The following is a 15,370-nucleotide window of genomic DNA, read 5'->3' as shown; positions in this document are numbered from 1 at the left end:
AGTTGCCTTTTATGCAGCACCTACTGTGTGCCAGGCATTGTGCTAGGAGGCTAACTGACAAACAGTAACAATTCCCTTATATTAAACACTTACCATGTGCTAGGCACTGTACTAAGGGCCTTGTAGAAGATTAATAGTTCTCACTTCTTAGGCACCTACTGTGTGCCACGAACTGTTAATGCAGTAACGGTAGTCCCCATACATTAAGTACCTACTGTATGTCAGGCACTCTGCTGAGGGCTTTATTGGATAACGGCAGTAGTTCCCATGTATTAAGCACACCTACTGTGTGCCAGACACTATGCCGAGGGCCTTATATAAAAGCGGAAATAGTTCTTACTGAGCGCTTACTGTTTGTGCACACGATGCCGAGGGCTGTGCAGATAGTGACCCCACGTTTTGAGCAAAACCTGTGCTCCAGCACCGTGTTAGGCCCTTTCAGGCTGACAATGGCTTCCATCTGAGCACCTACTTCGTGCCCAGCACCAGGCCCACCTCTTTTAAGAAAGTGCCACTTGCCCTAGATGGTTTTGCTCAGTGGATAGAGCATCCGCCTGTGAACTAAAAGGTCCCAGGTTCAATTCCGGTCAAGGGCACATACCTGTGTTGCAGGCTCGATCCCCTGTAGGGGGTGTGCAGGAGGCAGCCGATCAATGATTCTCTCTCATCATTGATGTTTATATTTCTCTCTCCCTTCCTCTCTGAAATCAATAAAAATATATATTTTTTAAAAAGAAAGCACCACTTATTGAGCAGATTGTATGCCAGACATTGTGTCAAACAAAGGCTTTGCAGAATAGTAGCCTCCATGTTTTGAGTACCTACTGTGCACCTGGCATGAGGTTAACCTTGTGACAAACTGCTAATACCATCCATTCATTGAATGCCAACTATATGCCCACCACTGTGACAATCCGTGTTTAGATTTAAAACAGCATCTGCATATATGAAGCATCTACTGTGTGCTAGGCAATGTACTACAGTGACAGTTCCCACATATTAAGCACCTACTGTGTGTTAAAAGGCTTTATGAAATAACAGTAATAGTCTTCATGGGTTGAGCACCTACAATGGGCCAGGCCCTGTGTTATGGGCATTACTGATAATAAACCTCAAGTTCTATGCACCTTTTTTGCCCACGCAGCACCCTAAGTCTTCTATAGACTCAAAATGCATCCTACTGATCATACCTCATTTAATACTCATGACTCTCCTAGGGAGCCAGATCTATCACCCCCATAGCCCTACCCCATGTTACAGATGGAGAAAGCAGGTTCAAAACACAGCTGCTTGGTTTTCCATTATCACTGATTGAGTACCTACTGTGTACACAGCCAGGCCCCCACCCATACTGGTGCTTTTTATAGATCACCTCCCATTTTGCAGATGAAAAAACTGAGACCAAAAAATAGCAAGTTGCCTGCCCAAGGTTACATGGCAAGGATCTAAATCTGAGCTCAGCTGTTCTCCACGGACTCTCTCAGCTTAAGGCTGGGGAGACTGACCTCAGCCTGTACCTCCTATCAGCTCAGGCCAGTTGAGGGTGGCTGGAGCCACACTCCCTCGGCTGCCCAGGACTCAAGAGTCAGCCTTGCTAGAGGGAGGCCCCGAAAGTCACTGGCCTCGCACCGAGCACCTTCCCCATCATGCCAGCCTCCCTGTTCACTGGACATGCGTTTATGGAGCATCGACTACAGGCACACCCTGTGCTCGACCCGGGGATCCAGAGATGAGTTGGAAGCCCCATCTTCAAAGCCACCAGGCTGTGAGAGAACCAGTGACTGGCTTCAACCAGAATCACCCTCCAGCCTCCCTTAAAGTGAAATACCAGAACTAGACACTTGGGGGTCCCTCCTTCAAAAATAGACACTTAGGGTCCCCTCCCCCATTTCTTGACCAGCCACCCCAACCAAAAATGCCCAAGGGAATCATCGGGCAAGAGCGAAAAAAACCACTCAAGGAATGTGCCGGGAGGAATGGATTCACTGAGAAAGGGGGAGGAAAAATAAAACCAAAACCATAATAAAATACAAAACAACAGTGATAGTGATGATGATGATGATGAGGAAAACCATAATAAAAGAAGGACTCCTTCCAGAGCACTCCCAGTCTGGTTACCTACCTTCCACTCTTCAACTGCTAACCTACAAGACTTTCTTACGAGGGAGGGAATGGCGACCGCTGAGCTACCAGGCGAGACCCAGCTCTGGGTGGGTCTCCAGACGCAAGCGGGCCTACAGCCCTGCTCCGGCCCCAGTGCGGCCGCGGCAGCTCCGGACAGGCGCCGACGAGGCAGGCAGGCGGGACGGTGTCTGGGGAGACCCACGGCTGAGTGGTCTGGCCTCCACCTACCCTTGAGTTCAGCCTAAGCAGCCCGCAGCCCCCGGGATACGCCTGGCCCTGAGTCTCGGCTGTCGTTCTCTCAGGCCCCACCCGTCTCAGGGCGAGAAGTGGAGTCCCTTCTCCCCCAGTCCCTGGTCCCTGTCCTGGGCCGCCCCCGAGGTCCGCAATGCTGGGCCAAAGCCGCTTTGTCGACGACCCTGGAGGCCGCCTCCTTCACAATCCGGCCCAACCTGCACAGCATCTTGGGAGCGGGTGGGTGTGGACAGAAACACAAACACGGGACTCCGGGCGTCATAAAGACAGAAACAGCAGAGGCCTTTGACGCAGCATCCACTGTGTGCCAGGCACTGTGCGAGGCGGGTAACGAAAAGCAGTAAGATGTCTGAGCAGGCATGCTTCTTGGCTGTGGGGTGGATTGGGGGGGGGGGGGGGTGAATTTGGGCTCTGGACTGTCCGTGCAGCCCAGAGCGGCGGGGCAGGTGGGGAGCACACAGGGTGGGCCGTCTTTGTGAACCTGCTTGAGACCAGCGCGTACTCACCTTCGCGGCACCCGTGCCGGTCTCTCACGTGGCCACCCGAGCCACAGGACACCCTCACTGATCGCCTCACGCACAAACACGCCCAGACGCCTGTGACCTGCAGAGCGCTCGGCTCGGCACGGAGGGGGGTTGGGGGGAGGAGGGAAGGCTGTGTGTGGGGGTGCATCTCCAAGGCCCCTGATCCCAGCGGCTGACGCCCTGGCCCGAGTTGCTGTCATTCTCGACTGACCCGAGACTTCGCCCGGGTGCACACACCTAGGCGGGCTGGAACGTCAGAGCAGGGAGGCCGCGGCCAGCACAAGGCCTGGGTGGCTAACGCGACTGACTGAGAAGTGGGAGGGGAGGAGGGCCTCCTCGACGAAGGCCGCAGCGGCGGAGGCCACGCCAGAGGCCACACCAGGCCACGCTGAGCAGAGAGGAGAGAGCAGAGGAAAGAGAGGGAGGCAGGGACGCAGCAGGAGGGGCATGTGGAGGTCCTGGGTTCGGAGGAGGCAGGGAGGGCGGTGCCGGGGCCACGGTGTGGCCCAGAGCCAGCTCCCGGCTGCAGGGTCCTGGCCAGAAGGGAACTGGCTTATGACAGGAAGGCCGGGCAGGCACAGCAAAGAACGCTGGGAATCTGAGAGCCCTGTAGTGGGCCCTGTGCTATCCCTGGCTCTGGCTCCCACCACCCCGTCCTCGGTCATGAAGACCCTGTGTTGCGGGAAGGGCCACCTGGGGTGCGAGCTGTTACAGCCACATGCACCCCTCTCATTAGTCCCAGATCAGGGAGAGGAAGGGAAAGAGGTGCCGTCAGCAACTCCTCCCAAACGAAGGGCAAAACCACAAAACTGGTCCCAGAGACACAGCAGCCAGAGCCTGTAGGACCCCCTGGCCTGGCGGGGAAAGCGAGGGCAGCGCCCGTGGACATGTCTGAGGTCGAGGAGCCAGGAGGGGATGAGCCAGAGGCGCCCCCCCCACACCCCTACAGCAGGATCCTTCCTCCTGGGTCAATGCACAGGGGCCATCTGCGTCGGCCGAGGTCCCCCCAGAAGACGAGGGCGGGGTCCGCGAGACACCTACTGGACTGCAGCGTGCGCTGCCGCACCACCGAGGTGAAGGCGCCCAGGCCCTGTGGGGAGCGTGCCGCCAGGCGGAAGGCATACTCCGTGTCGGGCTTGAGGTCGTCCACCACGAACGCTGTGGCCGGGTCGAAGGTCCTCCCGACCTGGGAGCAGGGGCAGGGGCCGGGGCAGAGAGAGACACCGGAGAAATGGAGACATACACAGAGAGAGAGACACAGAGAATCAGACAAAGAAATGCCAACAGAGACATAAACGGACACACACAGAGACACAGAGAGGGAAACAGACAGAACAGACAGAGGTGACGAACGAGACAGAAACCCAAAAAGACAAGAAAAGGGAAATGGAGAGGCACAGAGACAGACACCAATGCATTACAGAGTGAGACACAGGAGAGGAGAGAGAGACAAGGGGGCAGAGGGGCGGGGGAAGAGACAGACACGGAGACGGAGAGACAGAAAGGAGAGAGGAGGGAAAATGAGCGACACGGGGGGCAGAGGGCAGGGGGAAGAGAGACACCCAGACGTCAGGGGGACACGGGAGGAAGCGCCAGCAGGCGAGGGGGCCCAGTGAGCGCCCTGCCGCCTCGCCCCCCGCGGGCCTCCAGGTACCTCTCTGCCGTGGTCGCCTTCCCGGAACAGGAGCTCATACTTGACGATGCTCTCCTGCCTTGGGGGGCTCCACGAGAGGCCGATGCTCGTCTCAGACTTGGCCTCGGCCCGGAGGTTCATGGGCTGGCCAGGCACTGGGGGAGGCAGAGGAGCCGAGATGGGGGAGGCTGGGGAGGGGCTCACCCCGGGGACCTGGCCTGCCGGGTGCCCGCATTCCCCTCAGAGCCCCGTGGAGCTCAGGCTGCTTGTCTCCGAATGCTTCCAGAATGTTCTCCCACTGTTCTTACTCCTCCTGTGTTCCCAGGAGCCCCTACTGCCCTCTTGTTGTCAGCTGTCCACCTCAACTCTCCCACCCTCTCTGCGTCCAATGGAAAAAACATTTACAAACCCCCTTTTCAAACCTTCCCCGTCCCCCAAATTAAGTGACAGAGAAGGTGGTGGGGACGCTACTGGGAACGTGCAGCTCCATCCTTTCCTCTGTGGGGGGCAGAGTCCCAACCCTCCCGTCCCTTCGCGTGGGTTGCCTCAGTCTTCCTGGATTTGGGGTTCAGAAAGCCTGAGCCCACGAGGAAAGGACGGGAAACCGGCCGAGAGCTGGGGTCCCACACACCCAGATGCCCCCCGCGCCCGACCCCGCCGTCCTTCCATCTGAGAGGCCGGAGCCCAGCCCACTGCCTCTGCGCTATTTCGAGACGGCGGCATGCAGCTCTCCAGTGAGAGCAGCGGCCGGGGCTCTCCGACGACTGGAAACGGCGGGGAGCTGTCTGGGTGTCTGACTGCAGCCCCGCGGGCTGGCCAAACTAGCCTTTCCAAGGGAAGCCAGAAATTGGGGTTTTCTAGGACAACCTCCTGCTGTGAAACGCTGGCACGAAGGTATTTTAAAGCGCCGTGTGGGACAGACACACCCCTTTGTGGCGTCCAGGCGGGATCAGCCAGCTGCCTGCCACCGCGGCACCGCGGCCTCTCCCTCTGCCGGGGACCCCGAACCCTGCTCCCCCACGGGAGCCACACCTCCTGCAGGCGCCTCACCTCCCTGCTGCGTCTTGACCTGGATGGGGTCCGAGAGGGGCCCGTCGCCCACGGAGGTGAAGGCCAGCACGCGCACCGTGTAGGTCTCGTCCTCCAGCAGGCTGCCCACCGTGGTCAGCAGGCTGTCGTCCACGTTGTGCTTCTGCCAGTTGCCCACGGGGTGCTCGGGCTCCATGGTGTAGTAGATCCTGTAGCCCCGGATCAGGCCGTTGGGCTCCACGGGCTCCTCCCACTGGATGATCATGGTGGTGGCGCTCAGCATGCGGGCCTGCACGTTCCGCGGCGCACTGGCCGGGGCCTGCTCGCCCGTGCGGGTGACGACCGACTCGCTGGGGGGGCCCTGGCCGATGGAGTTGACGGCTGACACCCAGATCTCGTACTCGGAGTTGGGGCTCAGGCCCCCGATGCTGTACCGCGTCGTGGTGATGTCCTCCTTGATCTGGTACGGCCCGTCTTGGCTCTTGGATTTATACTCGATGACGTAGTAGGACACGGGGTCTGGGTTACCCGAGTCCCACGTGATGGTGATGCTCGTCGCCGTGTTCTCTGTCACCACCGGAGTGCCGGGGGCTTTGGGGAGAGCTGTGGGTGGGGGGCATGGTCATGGGCTGTTCCCTACGGGCCCGGAACGCTGTGTGACTCTCAGCTACACCACTGCTCTCTCTGAGCCTTGGTTCCCTCGGCAGTGACATCGGGCCCAGGGACCCCTGTCCCATCACCTGTAGCCGGGTCAGCACACGCCGGTCCAAAGGCTGGCACCTGCTTTCGTAAATACCGTTCTATTGGAGCGGCACTTCCTTACGGCCAATGGCCACTATTCCACTGGGACGGGAGAAAGGAGTGGCTGCAGCAGAGGCTAGATGGCCCATAAAGCTGAAAACACTTACTTTAAAAGAATATTTGCTGTTTTAAGAAAAATATTTACGTTTGAAGGAAACACAGGCGGTCCCTAGTCCACAGCTCTCTCTCTGGTTCACTCTGCTCAGCCACAGGGCCCTTCTGTCTGTTCCCATTCACACTTGCTGTTCCAGTACCTGGAATGCCCAGATGGCCACATGGCCAGCTCCTTCTAAATCCATTCCTTAAGCCTTCACTCACCACCTCGGCTAGAAGCTACCTTGCCCAGTTCCTATCACCACATAGGTTATCTCATTTTCACATGTGTCTGTCCACCCCACCAGTAGGGTCCAAGTATTGTTTACAGCTGTGTCTCAGCACCTGGATAATTGTGGCTTTCTCCACACCGGCCTCAGGAAGCATTCACCAAGAGTTCAACTCCTCGGCAAAATGACCAACAAACCAGCTGACCTAGGGCTCATTAAACTTTTCCTGCAAAAGCTCAGACAGTAAATACTTTTAGCTTTGCAGGCCTTTGTTGAGACTAAGCTCTGCTTTTGTAGCCAGAAAGCTTCCATAGACAAGGCATGAACAAACAGGTGTGTGCCAATAAAACTTTATTTATAAAAACAAGTTGAGGGCCGGATTCAGCCTGAGGGCTGCAGTTTGCTGGCCCCTGTTCTAAAGCTAGAAAAATATTTGTGGGTACCTTCCTCTGAATCTCACCACAAACTTGAGACATAGGGAGAATCTGCCGTCCTCACACCTTACCCTCCCGATCTCTCTGAGTCTTTGCGTAAGCTGTTCCTTTTCTTAAAACTATGCTCCATCTCCTTTGGCTTATTCCCTTTCAATTTAAAGTCTTTCCCTGACCTCACTTTCCTGGGAAATGGGACCTTTACTCTGGGGGTGAGAATGGCGCTATGTGGCCCCCATCACAGCCCTAACCAGCCTGTATCATAGCTACATGGCTACACAGGTGTTTCCCGCTTTGGACTGTGAGGTCCACAGAGCAAGACCATGCCTCATTCCATGAGGGCAGACCCAGAATAATTTATAAGCAATAAACATATGACCACAGAACTATCCCCTTCAAAGCCAAGAACATCCAAAGCCAAAACTCAGAGGTGTTCTACCTGTACCCCATCACCTGCACCAGGATCAGGGGGCCACCTGCCTCCCCACGCCCCCTGCTTACATTTCACTGTGATCTGGGCCACAGCCTCGATGACGCCCAGGCTGGACATGGCTACACATGTGTAGTTGGCAGAGTCCTTGACATCCGTGAGTTCCAGCACATTCCGACCCACGGGCATGTCATCTTCGGGTGTCAGGTCCTCAGCCCCCTGCATCCACTTGACATATGGCATGGGCGAGCCCACGGCTACACAGGTGATGTTCACGTTGCCCCCTGGCATGATCTCGTGGCTCATGGGCAAGATGGAGAACCGAGGAGCCACGCGGCGGACTGGGGGCAGGAGGGAGATGAGTGGGGTTGGGTGTTGGGGGGAAGACAGAATGCAGAGGGAAAAAGAAAGAAAAGCAAGAAGAAAGATAGAAAGGAAGGAAGGAAAGAAAGAAAAAAAAAGGGGGAAAAAGTGGAAAACAATTTAAATATAAACAGGGCTGTTTCCTTTTCCCCAGTTGAATTTTTTAAAATTCCAAATGAAAAGAAAACAAAGAAACCAAATTAAAAAACCAAATTCCAACACAAAGAAACCAAAACTTCAAAGGAAGGTACTTCACAAACAATAGAGATATATCGATATATAATCAGAGACATGAAGCATTATTTCATAGCAACAGGGTTTCAGAGACCAGAGGACTGGTCACAGCACAGTTACGAACACAAAAATTTATCAGCTGTTTCTCATCTTTGATGACAGATGTGGCTTCAGGGAGTTGACCCTCAACTCGCTCTCCCAGGTGGGGAGCTTCGGAGGGTCCTGGCTGCATGTGGGGGGCTCTGGGAAGGACAGGATGAAGAGGGGAGGTCAGGGGAAGAGTTGGAACCCGGCGGCACAGGGGGCTGGGAATCTCAGCCCCCGCCCTTCCCCCTGGTGACAAGGGCCCCGCCCACTTCCCCGGGGGCCCTCCAGGAAAAGATGAGAAACTCTAATGAAATTTTTGTGGTTTTTGGGTATAGAAACCCTTCTAAAAGCTTCTGTCGGATCTCACAAGTTTCCATTGATAAATGCAGCTCTCAGAGTCACAAACAGCATGCAAAAGAGATTGGTTGAGAGAAGGAGAAAGAGAGAGAGAAAAAAGAGAGAGAGAGGCAGGAAGAGGAATGGAGAGAGAGCTAATGCATGGGAGAGGCCTGGATCTCAGGGGCCTTAGTGCATACTCCTGTGGGTGCCAGAGAGAAGAGACAGGGGAGGCAAGAGAAAGAGAGAACACAGGGAGAGGGACAGAGAGAGGGAGGGAGAGACAGAGAGAGGAGGAGGAGGGAGGGGGCCCACTTCAATGCTGCATATTAATTCTAGCGGATGTGACCCAATGTGACATGCACATTGTCACATCGCAGCCCTGGCAGAATACAACAACAACGATAATAATAATAATAATAATAATAATAATAATAATAATAATAATAAACGTGGGGAATGAACTTGAACGCTGAGAAAAACAGGGACATGTTCTGTGCATTTCTTAGCAGGGAAGCGGATGCAGCCTTCGGTCCCCATCGCGCAGACCACGAAGGCGGCAGGACACATTTCGGGGGCTCCATTTTCAGAAGTTGGACAGGTTTCTGGGCTGGGGTGTGGGAGAAGGAAGGGGCTCATGCTCACAGGCACCTGAACTCCCACATGGCTTGCTGCCCCTTGGGGAGGCATACGCCGTGGGAAGGACTGAGGCTAGCCTGGTAAATCCTTCCAGCCAGAAAGAGCTTACCCCTGGCTAAGACCTGGGACCTCAGGAAGCCACGTGGGCAGGTCCCCAGCCCTGGGTGGGCCAAGGAGTCTGGTCTCTAACTGTGGGGAGGACAGAATGGAGTCTCCAAAGGCAGCACAGGGCCACGTGACTGTCCGCGTTCCAACCTGCCTCTCATTTCCACAGGGTGAAGGGGTACAGCTGCACCCTAAGAGGGTGCTGGTAGGGGGTGTGGTCTGCTCTACAGAGGAGGGGGCTATAGGGGGTAAAGGGAGGCAGCCTGGTTCCTGCTCTTGCAGCCTGGGTTCCCAGTGGAAACCCCAACCTCTGTTTTCTGAACCCCTGAATGGAGGCAGAGAGAGGGGGGAGCTCCATGGGGAGAGCTCCATGGGGGGAGGAAGGAGGGCCAAGATGCTGGCAACCCTTCGGAAAAGGAAGCCCCACGAAAAGTCCAGAGTCACACTGGAGACAGGATGGAGGACGTGGAAGGCACCCCCGGAGGGAAGGAGTGGGGGCAGGGCAGGGAGGGGAGACAGAGGGGCCATGCTGACAGACAGACGGGGGTGTGATGGGCGGGGCTCTGAGATGGGGGGCAGCTTTCTGGCAGGGCTGGGTGGAGGGTGAGGGGAGTTGGAAGAAGAAAATGGGGTCCGGCCAGCCAGCGGACGTGGTCCAGGCCAGCCACCGCCACCAGCATCCACAGCGAGGCATACGAGTGGGATGCCCGATGCTGCGTTGTCATGGAAACGGAACACGATGGGGGAATGAGCGCGGGGAGCTAATTAATCAAGGACAGAAAACAGCATCGACGTCCAAACCAGGAGAAACTAATGAAGAAACAAAGCGGAAAAAAAGGAGAAATCCAAAACACCAACCAAACAAAAAATCCTTCCAAAACAAAACACCCAAAAGCAAGAAGAAAAACAACAACAACAACAACAACATGGAATGGGTGTGGGGCTGAAAATCGGGGTCTGAAAGGAGGAGGGCTGTGGCTTCCCCAGGGAGGTGCCCCCCCACCCCTGGCAGAACACAGGGTCTGGCCCCCCTACCCAGCACCCAAGAGCCTCAGCGCCACAGAGGTGACATCCTCGCAGAGAAAGAACCTTCGGGGCAAACCAGCCCGGCCCCACCGGGGTCCCCTCTAGGCCCACTTCTCCTTTAGGGCTGAGCAAACAGGACCAGACACCAATGGCACAAGAAGACCCACTCCTCGAGGCCTGTCTGGGCAGAGGTGGGGGCACTGCGGTGGCTGCAGAGCCCTGTGGCCTTGGGAAGACCCCTCGTCCTCCCGGAGCCTCAGTTTCCCCATCTGCAACGTGGAGACAACCTGTGACATCCTGAGGCCACTAGGCTGCCTGGGGCAGTGCCTAGGACAGAGCTCAGCCGAGCGCAGGACGAGTGCCGTTTCCTGCTGGACTTCCGGGCTGCTGGGAAGACCAATCCGATTCTCTGCTTTAGGAGAGTTGGGGGATGGACTGGAATTAAAGCCTTTAAAAAGGGAAATAGTAAGAATTGCTATTGAATCCCTATCTCGCTGGATCCCCAACCACACTGAGAGGCAAATGTTCTGATGCCCGGCTGTGGACGAGGGAGCGGAGGCTCGGAGAGGGGCCAGGGCTAAGCTGGGAGACACAAAGGAAGTGGCGGGGCCAGAGATCAAAGCCAGGAATGCCCGGCCCCTGCCTCGGATAAAGCGATAAAGTGAGCCTTCTCTTCTGTCCCCGTGGGAGGCAGCAGAATCGTAGCCAGGTGTCCCTTCTTGGCATTTGGCTCTTTGAACCTTGTGTGTCCTTACCCACTGAGGACACCGAAGATGGGACAGTACCCGTCCCCTATGCACAGCTGTCCACTGGGTAGTGCCCAGCCACCACCAGTTGGATAATAACCAACAACCATCATAATAAATGCCCAGAGCCTTCAGTAAAAGGCTTACACGGGAAGGGATTGCTGGGACATCAAAGGGCGCTAAGCGCTAGCTTTAGAATTTAAAGATTAAGTGTGAGCCCAATTTATCCCTCGGTAAGGCTCAACATCCCGCCCAGAAGACCCTGCTCACATCTGATCTTAAAATACCTCCCCTCACGCCCAGCTGGCGTGGCGCAGAGGTTGAGCATCGACCTATGAACCAGGACACGGTTCGATTCCCGGTCGGGGCACCTGCGTGGGTTGCAGGCTCGATCCCCAGTATGGGGCATGCAGGAGGCAGCCAATCAATGATTCTCTCTCAGCACTGATGCTTCTCTCTCTCCCTCCCTGTCCCTTCCTCTCTGAAATCAATAAAAAAAAAAAATTTTTTTTTTAAATCTTCCCTCAGGAAGTATCACAATTTGGAAAGCACCTTTTTTTCAGAAGTAGAGACAAGGCATACATCTTGAATATGTAAAAGACTTGCTGTGTGAGGCTGTTAACTGTAAGTCAGTTAAATGTGGGAGGGCATTTATCAACCACAGTAATTTTAGTGCCTAGGATCCCCACCATGGCCGGCAGCCATCAGTGAGACGGATCTGCCAATAGCTGTAAAAGCTGACGCCTAAGACACGTTGCCCACTTGCTTTCTCACCACCCCATCCTCTTCTAAGGGTGGGCCGTGGGAAGAGGGCTGGTTTGCCGCGAGTCTGGGGAGGACTCTGCCCTTTGGCACCAGGTGACGCAGACCCTGTGTTCTGCCCAGTTTGGTGCTGACACCCACCCGCGTCATCTTTCCACCCCCGGCTGCGAGACTGAGGTGCGGGTGAGAAAGTAAGGTGGGCGCGGAGCCCACGGGACAGAGTGGCCCCGCGGGACCCCCGCCCCCAATTACCGACCTGAATGGAGGGTCCAGGCGGGTTATAAGGGGACCACACCAGCCTTGGTCCTCAGCACGCTCCAGCTGGCTCTCGTTTCCAGCTCTTCTCATCACCGAGTAGCCGGGGGTCCCAGCGGGGGGGACCCGCGTGGGTGAGGGGTCAGGAAGGTGGGCGGTGGGGGGGGTGGGTGGCGGGTTTGGGAGGGGGTGGGTCGCTTCAAACCCCGATTCACATGGAAAAACAACTCAAAAACCATCAAAGCAACCGGGAGACGACCCCTCCCCCAAGCAGGAAGAGGCAGAAACTCAAAAACCAAAAGTGGGGTTCAGGGGGGAAGGGTGGGGGAGAGGGGAAGGGGAGAAACTCAAAAGTGAGGTGATCTGGTTGAAGCACTAGGTAAGGGAACTCGACAGTGTCAGACATCTCAATGGTTCAGCAAGCCGCAGCTCCGAGGGGTGGGGGTGGGGCTCTGCTGGGCATTTTGGGGTGAGAGAAGCTACTGGCTGCTCCTCTGGACTCCAAAATGAGGATGAGGGTGGGGAGGGCAGGGGAGAGATGCCCAAAGTTCTGCAGCCTCCACGGGTTGAAGCTTAGATTACACCTGTCAGGGGGAGGGAGGGGCTCCGAGGCCTAATTTCAAACCCCGCTTCTCAGCCTCTCCACTGACCCTCAGCCTGTAGCCCAGGGAGGGTGGGTACGGCCTGCCCTATGCCTCTCCGCCCCACAAGCCCCACCTTCCTGCCTCCCTCCTCCCTCCACCAGCTCCCTCCGCCATCAGGCAGCATGCGAGGCCTGGAGGGACCTGGCTGGACCCTTGGCCCACGGGCTGACCAGCGAGCGGCCTTGGCTTGGCATTTTGAGCTGGACATTTTGCTGCACTGTAGATTTCTCTATTGGTGTTTATCCTTTAATACCCTCTCTCTCCCCATGTTTTCTTGCTGTTGTGTTCTAGCGGAAAATGAGATGAGATCTGGCCAATCGACGGACTCCCTGGCCCCTTGGCTGCAGCTGGGACGCGGGCTTTCCAGATGACGAGGTGTAATCTAATGTTCCCCTCACCCCCACCAAAAACAGAGGAAACAGCGATGCAAAGAGTGTGAGGCAGGCAGCAGGCGAGAGGTGTCTAGAGCTCAGTGTTCCTGCAGAGCGCCTCCCTCCCGCCGCCCGCCAAGCCCACCCTGGAGCCCCCTCTCTCCTAGGGAAAGGGTGGGATGAGGAGAAGGGCTGGGTCCTGATCGGCCATCGCCTACCCCCAGGGTCAAGTCCGGGCCCTTGGGGGCAGCGTGGCTGGGTATAATCGGCAGACCTGGGGAGCTGGCCAACACTCCCCACTGGAAGTCTTTCTGGAGATATAGGAGGGGAGAGGGGTTCCCGGCCCGATATCTTCAACTACTCCTGTTTCGGGGGTGGGGGGGCCAAGAGATAAGGGGAGCCCTTAGAGGTCATGTCCACTAATTATATGGCTTGAGTGCCAGAAATTTAATTTTAAAAACAATCTGTCCTATAAAGTTCCATACTATGAGTTGATATGAAAAGACCGGGGGACAGGTCTCAAAGGAAAGGTTCTGAAGAACGCCTTGGAATTGGGCAATCTAGATCTCCCTCTGGTGATGGGCATCGAGTCCCAGGTGCTCAGCTCAGCATTCGAGACCGGCGTGAGTGACGCCAGCCCCACATGGCCTCCTCCAAAACCCTCATCATAAGTCCCTGGAAAGTGAGTTATTCCCCATGTCTCCAGCGGCTCTGAGTTCTCCCTGTGTGTCTGTCCCCACAACGGAGGTGTGTGGCACACCGTTTACTGGGTCCTGTGCATCGTGGTTCAATGAGGCTCCGTTGCTAGACCAAGCGGGAAAGACACCATCTTTGGCCACTAATTCATCCCTTAACGGCTTACAATTTTAAAGACAAAAAACAGCTTTAACAGCCAGGGAGTATATAATCTGGTCACCTTCCCACCTTGTCAAAAGCCGTGGCTGCACCTCCCCAGGGGGCTTCTGGGAGCGTAGCTGCCAGCTGCATTACAAAACGGGCTTGGTTTTGACTCTGGTCCTTTGGATCTCAGAGATGAAGTTCAGGGGAAGGGCAAGTCTGAATATCCCACCCCCTAAACAACCCAGGATCAGCAAAGCTCGTGATGGTGAGTTGAAAAAAAAGAGTTAGCAGATTTGGAAACTCTTTGCAATTAACCCCCAGGGCTGGCTGCTCTGGCAACAATGTAAATGCTTGTAGCGTTGAAGGCAGAACAAACGTGCCAGGTGGCCCATATCTCGTGGGGGTGGGCTGGTTCTTATCTGCAAGGGTAGCCTAGCACCCAAACTGGGCCTTTTTTGCCCCCTTCTGATACTGTGGCCACAGAACTGCCTAAGGGAATGACAGGGCACAAGGGGAGAGACGTGGCTCTGGGGAGGCCACTGATCTCACGGGGATGGGTTTGGAGCCAGGAGAAAATGAGATCATGAAATGGCCTCAGAAAAGCACTAGCAAAAAATGAGATCTGAGCAAACGAATTAGCTTCTGCCCTTCTTTTCCAAGCACTTTCCCATCAGCCTTATTCTTCAAACAGGGGATCTGTGAAGTGCGTAACAGGGAAACCGAGGTCCCCAAACAAGGCCAGTGCCTAGTCCAGATCATTTGCTTGAAGTCTTGACTTCCCTGTTCTACCACAATCCCACCGGCCATTTCTGTTGTGCCATGAACGACACAGGGCACTTGAGGAGCGTTCACTAGCTTGATGGAATCCTCCCAACACCCTGTGAGCGAGACATACTGACGACCCTTCCTGTTTAGATGAGGAAATGGTGACTAGCCAAAGCCACACGGCCAAGAAGCAGAGGCAGGGTTTGAACCCTGGTCTGCTGGAGCACAGAGTCTGTGCTCTCACCACTAGGCAACACTGCCCCCAAAGTCCAAGTGGTCTTCAGAGACCCTCACCTCCAATTCACTGGGACATGATTTTGGTAGAGGGGCTGGGAGACCCCTCCCTTCCATCTTTTGGAACTTCCTTGAGGGTCAGCCTGATGCTCTCACAGTGGATTAAAAAAGACAAGAGAAACACATCTCCTCTTTTTGCATCCAAACTCCTCTTGCCAACTTGGCCCTAGGCTTAATAACTGGGAGTTACGTAAAGGGACGAGGGGGGGGAAAGGTGACCCCAGAGAGGCTGGCTCTGCCCTCGGTGACCCTCTATGCTGGGCAGAGGCTGGGGGCTGGAGATTAGAAATCTAAATGGGTATTACTGGAGACTGGTTTGGGGGGTGGCGTGGGACTCTCGAGGGCTTGCCATTATT

At 55.7% G+C, this 15,370-nt stretch overlaps 1 protein-coding gene across 4 annotated transcripts in view; it reads right to left on the bottom strand.

Moving 5' to 3' along the window:
• The window catches only part of PTPRS (protein tyrosine phosphatase receptor type S), a 60,283-nt gene that overhangs the window by 26,009 nt on the left and 18,904 nt on the right, over nt 1-15,370 (bottom strand). For all 4 annotated transcript variants that reach the window (XM_054717480.1, XM_028159199.2, XM_054717481.1 and 1 more), the window contains exons 6-9: nt 7,619-7,888; nt 5,584-6,165; nt 4,555-4,688; nt 3,942-4,086 (exon numbers count right to left, since the gene is read on the bottom strand). In XM_054717480.1, coding sequence (XP_054573455.1) covers nt 3,942-4,086; nt 4,555-4,688; nt 5,584-6,165; nt 7,619-7,888 — 1,131 coding nt within the window. The remainder of the gene's footprint in view (nt 1-3,941; nt 4,087-4,554; nt 4,689-5,583; nt 6,166-7,618; nt 7,889-15,370) is intronic.

Source organism: Eptesicus fuscus, chromosome 6 (genome assembly GCF_027574615.1).
Source record: "Eptesicus fuscus isolate TK198812 chromosome 6, DD_ASM_mEF_20220401, whole genome shotgun sequence".
In the NCBI taxonomy this organism is placed as follows: Eukaryota; Metazoa; Chordata; class Mammalia; order Chiroptera; family Vespertilionidae; genus Eptesicus; species Eptesicus fuscus.
The sequence above is the reverse complement of the archived record's forward strand: the minus strand, read 5'-3'. Positions and strand labels throughout refer to the sequence as shown.